We start from the raw sequence: 12,659 nt of genomic DNA on the forward strand, positions 1-12,659 counted from the left end.
AATGAGAGGAATAACTCATGAAAAGTATTCAAAGTACATGACAGACTGAGGTATTAAACCTAGTCATAAAGAAGCAGTACACCTCACCTAAAGATTCAAGGTTTCATTTAAAATAAATGCAACTTTGAGACTGAGATCTTAATCACACAAAGATCTGGAAACTCAAATTATACTGCTAGAACAATCTTTATTTAGCTACACTAAGTACATAAGTTTTTCTAGTCAACGGTATGGTAAAGTCAATACAATACAGAAACCTTTACTTTCAACCTTTACTTCTGGCTCCAGAAAGCTTTAAATACCAAACTTAACATTTTAGTTAGTGAATATTTGTATTGCATTTTATAAAACCTCACCTTGCAGTTGTAGGTTAGACATAAAAGTATTATTTCCCAACAGTTATGAATGGATTCAAGCAAGAATTTGTGAAATTAAATTATGTCTTTTTTTAAAGATACTGAGGAATTGTCACCCAAATAGGCTAGCTCTATTTCTTCCTCTAATGCAATGGTTTTCACATCGGGATCTAGGAATTATGAAAGTCCATGGTAGCCAAACAAAAAATCTATGAACTTCCTAACCTTTGGAGGAGGAAGCCTAAATCATAATTTTATTTCGATATATAATTAAAAACAGTATCACCCTGTAGGAATAATTGAAATCATCACTAATTCTTCCCCAAATTCTGTTATTTATATATACCAAATAGGAATGCTTGGACTAAAAGACTTATCTGAATCTTTTTTCTACTAAAGCTGCCTGAAGCCTAATACGTTAATTTTATGATAAATTTTGGAAATAAAGGAAACATTTTCTGCCTTCTAAGATTATGATCAGATTATGATCACTAGTAGTTTTCATTCAAAGAGCAGAATGACCCCCTATCAGGTATTTTAGAACTTTTGGGCTGATGGAGGGCAACTTGAAGCTATATTAATAGTCCTTTATTAAGCTACAGTAGCTAGGCACTTAATAAATGCCTATTTATCCTGGAGTGTCAATTTACTGTGAACAATAAACATTAACCAAATAATCAAATAATTATGTGAAATTGCAATAACAGCAAATGGAAAGTATAAAAATGTACCCTGAGCAACTTATCCTTGTCTCGAGGTGGTGGATAGCCCCTAAAGTGGTTCCCAATGTTCTCTCTTCCTGATATTCATGTCTGTAAAATTCCCTCCTCTTGACTGCGGGTTGGACTCACTCATACACTTAATGACTACAATACATAAAAGTGATGGATATCAGTGCTGAGAGTCAATTATAAAAAGACTGCGGTTTCCAGTGTGTGCTCACTCGTGCTCGCTCTCTCTCTCTCTCTCTCCGCCTTGAGTCACTGCAAGAAAATAAATAGTTGTTTGGGGATAATTTATTATGTAACAATAAGTAATTAATACAAGATCTAATAGACAAGAAGCCAATAATAAGAGTGAGAGAGAGAGAGGAAAGAATATTCTAAATAAAATACTATTATGTGCAGGTGACACGTGCCTGAAGGGATTATAGAAAACTAAGATCTGAAGACCCAGGGCTGGGCCTCCTGGGTGGTATAGTTAGCTAAGCACTAGACTCTTGGTTTCAGCTCAGATCATGGTCTCAGGGTCATGATCTCAGGGTTGTGGGATCATTGGGCTCTGTACTCAGTGAGGAGTATGCTTAGATTTCTCTCTCTCTCTCTCCCTCTCCCTCTGCTCCTCACACCCCCCTCCATGCTCTCTCTTACAAAAACCAATAAATGTGTAAAAAAAAAAAAAAAGGAAGGAAGGAAGAAGAAAGGAAGGAAAGGGAAACACACCATGGCCAAAAAGAGACAATCTCATTTTTTCCTATTATTCTAGTCTCACATAATGATTTCAGAAAATTTTTTCCCTGAGATAAATTTATCTTTCTATGGAAGGGGAACAGAAGAGAAAAATAAACATTTGCCATTTTAGCTATATGAGACATAACATATTTTCAAAATGAAAACTTTCTTCTTTATATGTTCATATGTATTACAGCTTAATATCTCCATTATCATGAATCCTTGTGTCTGAAAAAGAGAAACTGAAATACAAAATAGGAGATTTCTTTTTTTTTTAAGATTTTATGTATTTACTTGACAGAGAGAGATCACAAGTAGACAGAGAGGCAGGCAGAGAGAGAGGGGGAAGCGGGCTCCCTGCTGAGCAGAGAGCCCGATGCGGGACTCGATCCCAACACCCTGAGATCATGACCTGAGCCGGAGGCAGAGGCTTAACCCACTGAGCCACCCAGGTGCCCTGAGATTTCTTACCTTAAATCATATTTGTTATTTCTGCACCGGAACTTTTTCAAGGAAAAATAACTGTTTTGCAAGCATTTGAAATTTTAGGATAAAAACTATTTATATTAATGTACTATAACTACAAACTTAAGCATGAGTAAATCTCACACACACTATTCAGCAAATGAAAACAATAATAAAATAATATACAGAGTATGATTTCATCTACATGCAAACAAAAAAAGGCAAAATAACTCTTACTGTTTAGGGCTGGATACATATGTGGTAAAATGTAAAAAAAAAAAAAAAAAAAAAAAAGGCAGGGAATTATTATCCCAAAAGATAACAGCTTACAGCAAAGGTTGGGTGGTAGAACTTAGATAAACTTTCATAAACATTCACTGTGTAATTGTTCTTTGAAATGCACATATGTAATACACTCAGCAATATATATGTTAATATAAAAGAAAATTAAAATAAGTTCAAAGAAACACAAAAACTACAATTTGTATATACATGTTTTAATATAACAATGTGAGCAACTGATCCCTGTATCACAGCATCAATGCTGTTGCGTTCTTATGCTTTAATTTATAAATATGATTTGCATTTTCAAAGGTATTTATTTAGTAGCAGACAACACCTAATTAGGTGTTCAATAAGCCAAATATTGGATGGGAACCCAAAGTTCTAGCAGAACAAATTCAGAAAAACAACAAAATTAGAGTAAAGAAAATTGACCAATATTTTGGCTCTTCCATTTATTACTTCTACAGTCTTGCACAGATTACTCTCTGAATCTCAGTTGCTTAATCCATACATGTAAGAATTTAGTATCTGATAACAGTGGTCATTCAAACTCATATGGGGAAAGATAATTATCTATATCCTTGATATATGGTATTAGGAAACTTATCTAGTCATTTAGGAAAACAACAACAACAGATTCCTACCTCACTTCTCACACAAAAAGAAAATAAAATGAACCAAAGACAGAAATCATTGATAGATGATAGATTAACTGGAAGAAAGCATGGGTGTTTTGTTTTGTTTGTTTTGTTTTTTTTCCAAATTATTTATTTTCAGAAAAACAGTATTCATTTTTTTTTCACCACACCCAGTGCTCCATGTGTTTTGTTTTTTTAATCTTAAATGGAACATGGACTGAGTAACACCGTGGTTTGCCAGGGAATGTGGGGTTTCCTGGGACATAAGATGTTTAGTGCTAAAACCAGGAAAGTCAGGGCACATGGATGACTCAGTCAGTTAAGTGTCTGCCTTCCTGCTCAGGTCATGATCTGTGTTCTGGAATCAACCCCCCACTCCGTCTGACTCTGTGCTCAGTGGGGAGCCTGCTTCTTTCTCTCCCTCCACTACTCACCCTGCGTATGCTCTCTCTCTCTCTCAAATAAATAAATAAAATATTTTTAAAAATAAAAATAAATTTAAAAAATAAAAATAAAAACAGGAAAGTCTGAGGCAAACTGGGACAGTTGTCACTGTGAGTAAAAAACCTTCTAACCCTGGTACAAAACAGAAACCACAAAAGAAAACATGGAGAAAGATGACTATAAAAAGAATCTTACATTTCTGTATGGCAAAAAGAAAAGAAAATGTGTAAACTAATGTTGACAAGCAAAAACCTGTGGAATATTTTGAACATTTACGATAAACAAAAGACTAATTTCCGGGGTGCCTGGGTGGCTCAGTGGATTAAGCCTCTGCTTTCGGCTCAGGTCATGATCTCAGGGTCCTTGGATCAAGCCCCGCATCGGGATCTCTGCTCAGCAGGGAGCCTGCTTCCTCCTCTCTCACTGCCTGCCTCTCTGCCTGCCTCTCTGCCTACTTGTGATCTCTGTCTGTCAAGTAAATAAATAAAATCTTTAAAAAAAAAAAAGACTAATTTCCTCCAAAAAATATACAGAAAACATATAAACCAAGAAAAAAAAAAAAAAAACAGAGAGAGAGAGAGAGAGAGAGAAAGAGAGAGAGATGGACAACCCAATGGAAAAAATGGGCAAACGATACGAACAGGCCAATAAAAGATAAGGTTAAGTAATATGTTGAAAGGTGACTTAGATGGTAACTATAATTATATTCTTCAGATACAACACAGAGAGAAAAATAAAACACCCAAATGGTTTATAAAAAGGAAGAGTGAGAAAAGTTTAAAAGCTCCAAAACATAAGAATCCAATAACGAATTCCATGGATGAATAAAATTTGGAAAGCCAAAAGAATTATGGTAAATAACAAATTTGACCCTAGTTTCCAAAATGATATCATCAAAAATCCTGTATCAGTTGGTCAGGATACTATGCTAATAAAACCCATATTGCTGGGTTAATTTTTTTTTTTTCAGGCAATTACCATCACATAATCTGAAACTAGTGAGTAGGGAGGGATAGATTTGTTCCCTAGCCCAGGACAGATGTTGTACAAATGTGTAAAAATTACCACATGGGACAGTGCATTGAATGGATAGTGAATATTTATACATATCAATATGCAAAGCTATATGTACTAGAATGTTAATTTCAGCATAGTTTTTAATTCCAGAAAACAAAACAACAAGGAAGTTGATCTCTAAGGGTTAATTAAATAAATTTTGAAATAATATCTATGAAACATATTTGAAAACTGCAAAATAATAATTAAGATACCACCTTTTGAATATAAAATTCAGATGGTGTTATGTGCTTGATATACATAATTTAACTTTATCCTCTCAGAAACCCTAGATTCTAGGTCAGGGGTTTGGGGTAAAAAAAATCTCCCAATTTTAAAGTAGTGGCAACTAATTCAGATTTTTTTTAAATATTACACAAGCCAATGAAAAGTGTCTGCAAGCCAGATCTAGTCCATAGGCTGCCAAATTGCTGTCTCTGGTATGGAAATTAGAGAAGAGGCCAAAATCAAAGTCTCAAAAACATTTATAATCAGAAACCTGTTGGAAGAAGCAGAGTTAGCAAAAATGATGAAGAAAGTAAATGCAATGCCATAAACCAGGGAGGAGATTCAAGACAGGAATCATCAAAATCAAATCACATAGGAAGGGACACCTGGGTGGCTCAGTCAGTAAGCATCTGCCTTTGGCTCAGGTCACGATCCCCGGGTCCTGGGTTCGAGCCCCTCATCGGGGTTTCCTACTCAGTAGGAAGACTGCTTCTCCCTTTTTCACTCCCCCTAGCTGCTGTTCCCTCTTTGGCTATGTCGCTCTCCATCAAATAAATAAAATCCAAAAAAAAAAATAATAATCACGTGGGAAAAGCCTTAAGTTAAGGACTAAGAGGCTTTATGATTTACTAACAAGAAAGTGGTCAGAGATCTGTAGCGTCTGTAAGAGAGTAGTGTTAAGACAGAGATAGGAGCACAAGATTGAAAGGAGCCAAGCAGAAGCAACGGTCAGCACATGGAGACTTATTCTTTCAAGACCCTGAAAGTATGGGAGAATGACAAGGGTTTTTATCCTTTCGTGTCAAACCTGAGAGAGATGGATGGGATAATATTTGGAACTATGAGGAGGGAGAAAGTATCTAACAGAGGAGAGCACAGCCTATCTGTAGACAGAAAGGGAAGGAGCTAGAATTTACACCAGTGATGGTAAAGCAGGATCCTAGTGGTACAGGCAGGAAATGAGGCCAACGCAAAGTGGAAGTTTGCTTTTGAAAAGACTGATACTGGGACTCTTGGGTGGCTCAGTTGGTTAAGTGACAGACTCTTGATTTCATCTCAGGTCATGATCTCGGGGTCCTGGGATCAAGCCCTGCTTTGTGCTCCCTGCTCAGTGGGGAGTCTGCTTGAGGATTCTCTCTCCTTCCCTCTCTCCCTCTGCCCATACCCCAGCTTTCTCGCTCTTTCTCTCTCTCAAGTAAATAGATAAATTGAAGAAGAAGAAGGAGGCACAGGAGGAGAAAAAGAAAAAGAAGGGGAAAATACATGGTCTCTTAAAAGAGAAGCAGAAAGGGCAAGAGAAGTTACAGACACAGAGATATTTGGAGGAAGCTCATGTTGACGAACATTTTTGGAGTATCCTTACTTAGCATCCGTACCTGTGCAGAGCCCTGGGGGGTGATAGGATGCATGAAGTAAGGTCTCTACCCTCAGAAATGTTATCATTTGGTTTAAGAAATCCACAGTGGATGACAGGAAAGCAAAAGTGAGCAGCCATCTGCTGAGTATGCAGGATAAGAGGGATAGTTTGCGTGATAAAGAACTAAGAGAGTATTTAAATCCAAGCTCCCATCAGAACCATCTGCAAAGATTTATGAAAGCCCAGATCTCAGACTCTGCACCCTGATTAGTCTGATTGAGTAGATTTGAGTTGACATCACAGTATCTTTAATGATTTAGGTTCCTTTAGGTGACTCTCAACTAGCTTATTTACTGGTTTAGAATAACCCTTGGGGAGCATCTAGGAAGGATCCAACGAACAAGAGATGGGATGATTTTTTAGAAAATAAAAGTAACATGGTTTCATCATTTTGACTTGGACATTTTTTTTTTCTGAAAAATTGTCAATACCACAAAACAGGATCATATAACCAGATACTCTCAGATTACGTAATAGTTCACCTTCAGGGAGAGGTAGCATTTCATGGCAAACTAACCAAATGGCAAGGAAAAAGAAAATAAGTCACTAAATAACTAACAGCTACATATACACACACCCAGTCTGGAAAAGGACCTGGACCAAATCACTGAATGTTCTCAGATGACACCCTTTGAACACACTCAGGTTTCCCCTATATTGGTTGAAAGAAATTAGATGCTGCTTTCTCCTTCTAACTGTGATCCTTTCTCCTTTTGTTACTGCCAAATGTCTGGAATGAATGGTCTGTGACCACAGCCTCAATTTCCTCCACACCCACCCTCTCCTCAACACCAGCAATCTTGTGGCTCCTATACCCTTCCATTCAGAACCCAGTTTTAAAGGTCACCAGCTCCTTTGGCCTTTTTTCAGGACTGCTGCCCCTGGGTTGTTGGGAGATCCTGATGCTATTAACCACTTCCCTTTCCTTGTGAATCCCTTTCTTACCCCCTACTATGATCCCTGTACTTTGCCCTGTCTCCTTCGCTTTCTCTGCAAGCCCGTCTTTCCCTTAGGCACGTTAATGCAGACATTCCCCCATGTCTCATCTGCCCAGCTTTCTCTCAGCACCTTTTCTCATCATTCTCCCTCACTCCCAGAACCCCAACTGAGCCTCGATACCGTTGATTTCTCTTTGGTTTTTTGTTTTTGTTTTGTTTTGTTTTGTTTTGTTTACCACTGTAGTCATAGGTCAGTTCCCTCTGCCCTTCATACAAGGTGCTTGACCTGCCTGGAATGTGAGTCCCTCAACGCTTCCTGCCTCGCTCTTTTCTGCTTCTCTTCATCTCAAACATCACTTCCAAAGGGAAGCCTTCCCTGACCCTCACAGACGAGACTAGACTTACCAATTACACGTTTCCATGTCACCCTCTATTTCTCCTTACACATTACTTATGTGCAATAGTTTATTTAATGCTCACCTCTCCTCTGAGAGTCTGAGCTTCACGAGAGCATGATTTATGTCTGTCTTGTTCAAGTATCGCCAGCATGAAGCACAGTTCCTCACACATGACACACACACCCTTACTAACTAAAAAAATAACTAACCCACATTTTAGCCTTGCCTTCTTCCTCCTAGACAGGAATCTCCTATTATCCCGCACATACTTGCCACATCTCTTTTACCTTGTATGTTTGATACTATGGATGAATCTCAAGCTCAGTTCATTTACTAAAAAGTTGGGTGGTATCTTTAGTAATTCCTTGAACAAATGCTGGGCTTTATTTGCCCACATATGAAATGAAATTTAAAGGTTTCTAAAGCCCTTCCTGTTTGAAAACTATATTTCTCAAAAGTCTCCTACATCTCCTTCATTTCATGAATGAGGAAATTATTGTCAAAGAGGGTAAACAATTTCTTAAAGATGACACAGTTAGTGGTTAAAAGTATACCTCACAACAAACCTTTAAACGTAACACAGATATACAAGAATCAAGAAATTTAGGGAAAATAGATTGAGATTTTTTTTTTAAGATTTTATTTATTTATTTGAGAGAAAGAGGAAAAAATCACAAGCAGGGGGAGCCACAGAGGGAGAGGAAGAAGCAGGCTCCCCCCTGAGCAGGGAGCTGAATTCTGGACTCTATCCCAGGACCCTGGCTGGGATCATGACCTGAGCGGAAGGCAGATGCTTAATCAGCTGAGCCACCCAGGCGCCAGGAGATTGAGATTTTACTGAGAAAATGCAAAGCACCAAAATATTCAATGCATGGATGAAATTTGGAAGCAAAGGGGCATTAAATAATATACAATACATTCAATTTCAATGTAAATATCTACCTTTCCGCATCTATCCAAAATTATCATTCAAGATCCATTGTCTCCATTAAGACTTCAACAGCTCAAATCCACTGTAATATCTACCATCTTTGGGACCAATTTAAAATATTCTCCAATTATTTTGTCTTACCTTGATCTCCCTCATTTATATTGCTAATAACTTTTAGCCACTATTCACAAACACATCATAAACAATTCAGAGTTCCTAATACTTTTTATGACTTTATTAATTGCTTAAGCATAGATGTTTAGAGGAAGCCATTATGCAAATTCATAACTCTCAAACTAGAAAAAGGAGACAGGACTGAAATTAATGAAAACAAACCCTTTCTCTTTTGCAATTGTTTTTTATCTTTCACAAACATGCTGAAACTACCAACAGCCCTGTTTTGAATTTTAGTTCCTCTTCTTGTTACTTCCTGCCCTCTAGTGGAAGACACTGACAAATGAACCAAATGAGCCCAAAGAAGGAAAAAAGTGGAGGAGTCCTTAGTAATCAGGATCTTAGTATCAGTGACTTTGATAAAAGGTAGAATCAAGTTGATTAGGATAGCAAGATATAATGTGAACACAAGAAAAAAATCTAGAATACAGATAGGCTACAGTAAGGAGATTATGAGGGAAGAAGACCAGACACAGCATTGGAGAGGCTTGCTAGACAGTGGACCGCTTAGATTGTTTTAATTTTTCCCTGCAGGCATTTTTTTAATAAACTTTGCCTACCAACTACCACATTGCTTGAATTCATAGGCAAATAAATCCACATAAAAGCAATAGCACTACTGGGTATTTACCCTAAAGATACAAAAGTAAAAAGATTTTTTAAGTGCTATGTTTTACACTGAAGTCATTAGCTCTTGTTTTTTTTTTTTTAAAGATTTTCATTTATTTATTTGATAGAGAGAGAGAACACAAGTAGGGGAAGTGGTAGTCAGAGGAAGAAGGAGAAACAGCCTCCCCACTGAGCAGAGACCCCCAACACGGGGCTCGATCCCAAAACCCTGGGATCATGACCTGAGCCAAAGGCCAATAAACCACCCAGGCCTAGTTCTGAAGTCATTAGTTTTTAGGCGCCTTTGTGAATTTATCTTGTACAACAAATTGAGTTACTTCTGTTTAGCAGTATTAATAACAAAGCAGTATTAATAATAAAGACGTAAAGTCATACCCCAAGTAGTTTGCTTCTCGTTATTCTAAATTATTTGATGGTGAATTTATCATGTAAATCTCTGCATGTGATGTAATTTGCCTTTTTGTATCCTGATCCTAAATATTTCGATAACTTTACAATTATATAAGCACAGCTTTCAGAGATTTGACTTAGGTAGTATCTTCTGGTTGCATTCAGAAACAGTTTTAAAATGCAAACCTTTAAAACATTACAATTCAAAATTACCATTACGTTTTCATCTCGATTTTTTTTGTCCTTTACCCAAAAGTCATAATGTGATCTGATATGAAAAATAGCCTCTTGCCTGGCTGGCTTCCCTGCCAAGTTGGATCTTTGCTTCCCACAATCAGATCTCAACTACTGAAATATTTAGATTACTTGATTTTTCTTAAGTGAGTAAGCAGTCCATTAAGCCCATAACCAAGCATGGGCATAATTTTTTTTTCCGTGGTGTTAAAAACAGTGGTGCTTTTTCGTGAAAGGCATAAGCCTATTCAAATGTCTGGTGATGCTACAGGCGGGACTGGGTGTGACTCTGTCACTGACAAGTGGTGTTGGACAAATCAATTCACCTCTCCAGGCCTCAATTTCTACCTTCATAGAATGGAAAACTGTCTTCCATGCCTACTTCACTGGTTTGCTTTGCAGATCAAAGGACAAAAAGTATATGAAAATTCTGCATAGAAAGGCACAGGAATACAATACGATTATTTTACTTGTACTCACCAGGAAGACTGTCATGTGGAAAACAGATAGTTTTGCTGGAAGGTAGGCGGTATTTTATAAGTCTTTTATTTCTTCAATGATCAAATTATGAAATGTAATGCCAACTACACTGTTCCCTTGCGGCTGCTCCCATTTACTAAAAGTGAAACCTGAAAACTCCCTCCCACATCAACTCCTACCAACCCTCTGTAGTGAAACCAGGACACCCCCCCCAAGAGCCCCCAGTGTCCTACAACTCCTACGAGAACCTAGATGTTGCAGTGTCCTCTCATCCAGAAAGTGTCTTTTACAGCCTACACGTCTTAAAGATAAATACAGACATACCTCACAGATGCACCGCCACGCTGTGTGTGTGTTCTATTTTAGAAAGCACCTGGCCATAGAAAGCGATTAAAAGCCATAAACTCTCCTAATTTATACTGTGAACAATATGGACCTGAATGAGGTGGGATTAATTTTTTTAAAGGGCAGAGAGAACCCAGATGACTTGGATCGTTACTAGAAAATACTTAATTTATTCTGCCTCGTTCAGAAAAGGGGAGGGGGAGAACGTGGAAATAAGGAAGTAGGCAGTGAGGCAAATTATAGATACCTATAGTACCACAGGATACAAAGTAAAATAAGTAAGACCAAGCACAGAGTAAGGAGAATAAAGTGAAATAAATCTGAGAGTAACACCTGACCCATCTCTTGTGACCACATTATCTTGCCTCGCTCCACAAGAAAAGCAAAGCAAACTTAGCAAAAGCTGAGCCACGTTTCTGGCCATTCTCCTGTTGCTCTCTCACAAAGAATTGAGACTTACCGAGGGCTAAGCAGACAGTCAAAATCGGTAGAAGCCATGGTTTAGGAGTTCTCCTAGTGCAGGGCATTTCCGATTTCTCGTATTCTGCCTTTACTCGGTACTTTGCCTCCACACAGGTATGAAAGGAGCTCTGGACATGGTGGGGCTCTCTCCGGTTAGCGGCTCGGGGCTGGATCCTCTTAGCCCATCCACAGCAGGACACTCCCTTTCTACCAACCTCCTCCTTCCACTCTGTCTCAGGCTGACTCGTAAGTTGGAACAGAAGAAACTCTTCTCTGGAACTTGACACAGCAATAGATTTCCTGTATGCAGTGAAGCGAAGACGGAGGAAGCAGATTGACTGAGGTCTCTTTCAGCTCATTGGTCCCCCTCTCACTTCTGCTGCTCACAGATCAACTTTACAGTAAAGCACTGGATGTGCCCAACATAAACAGATTTGTCTAAACTTTGGATCACAAAGCAAAACAGGATATGTATCTGTCCTTGGCCCATCGCTTTACATTTCCCAGTCACAGTAACTTTTAGAAGCTTCTCCGTGTTGAAGAACTGCACAGCCTCAATAATAAAGTTTGGAGGAAAATATCCTCCCTTATAGGGTCTACAACTCTAGAAGAATCGTAATGAGATTAATTTCCTACTGATACTATAATTGATTACCACAAACCCAGTGGCTTAAAAAAAACACAAATGTATCTTACAGTTCTAGAGGTCAGAAGTCTGAAATGGACCTTCCAGGACTAAAAGGTGTCAGAGGGCTGTGTTCTTTCTGGACACGTGCAGAAAACCCGTTCGTTGCCTTTTCCAGCTTCTGGGGGCCACCAGCATTCCTTGGATTGTGGCTGCATCATTCTCACCTCATTCCTTTGTCACATCTCCTTGGGTTGTAAGCCCCGCTGCCTCCTTCTTATAAAGACCCTCCTGAGGGGTGCCTGAGTGGCTCAGTCAGTCATTTAAGCGTCTGACTCTTGATCTCAGCTCAAGCCTTCATCTCAGAATTGTGAGTTGGCATGGAGCCTACTTAAAAAAAATTTTTTTTTAAAAAGGCCCTTGTTTGTACGTTGGACTGCTCAGATACTCCAGGATAATCTCCACACCTCAAAACCCTTAATTACATCTGCAAAGTCCCTTTTCCTATGTTAGGTTACCTATTTATAAGTTTCAGACAAGGACACAGACATTTTGGGAGGCCATTATTCTATCACGATTTAGTACTTACTTCCATTTATTTACTTTCACCTCTAAAGAGCCTCTAAAGACTGATCATTTGAGCCAAATTACCAATAAACACCCATCTTTAGCTGTCACATACCTGGAAATCAGACTTTCCCAAAACAACTCT

The 12,659-nt window shown here is 38.3% G+C and overlaps 1 protein-coding gene across 1 annotated transcript in view; it reads right to left on the minus strand.

Moving 5' to 3' along the window:
• The window catches only part of LOC122910425 (cell surface glycoprotein CD200 receptor 1-like), a 34,332-nt gene extending 22,754 nt beyond the window's left edge, over positions 1-11,578 (minus strand). The window contains exon 1 of the mRNA XM_044255056.1: positions 11,321-11,578. Coding sequence (XP_044110991.1) covers positions 11,321-11,387 — 67 coding nt within the window. The 5' untranslated portion in view covers positions 11,388-11,578. The remainder of the gene's footprint in view (positions 1-11,320) is intronic.
• Between the last annotated feature and the right edge of the window lie 1,081 nt (positions 11,579-12,659).

This window comes from Neovison vison, chromosome 6, assembly GCF_020171115.1.
Source record: "Neovison vison isolate M4711 chromosome 6, ASM_NN_V1, whole genome shotgun sequence".
Classification (NCBI taxonomy): domain Eukaryota; kingdom Metazoa; phylum Chordata; class Mammalia; order Carnivora; family Mustelidae; genus Neogale; species Neogale vison.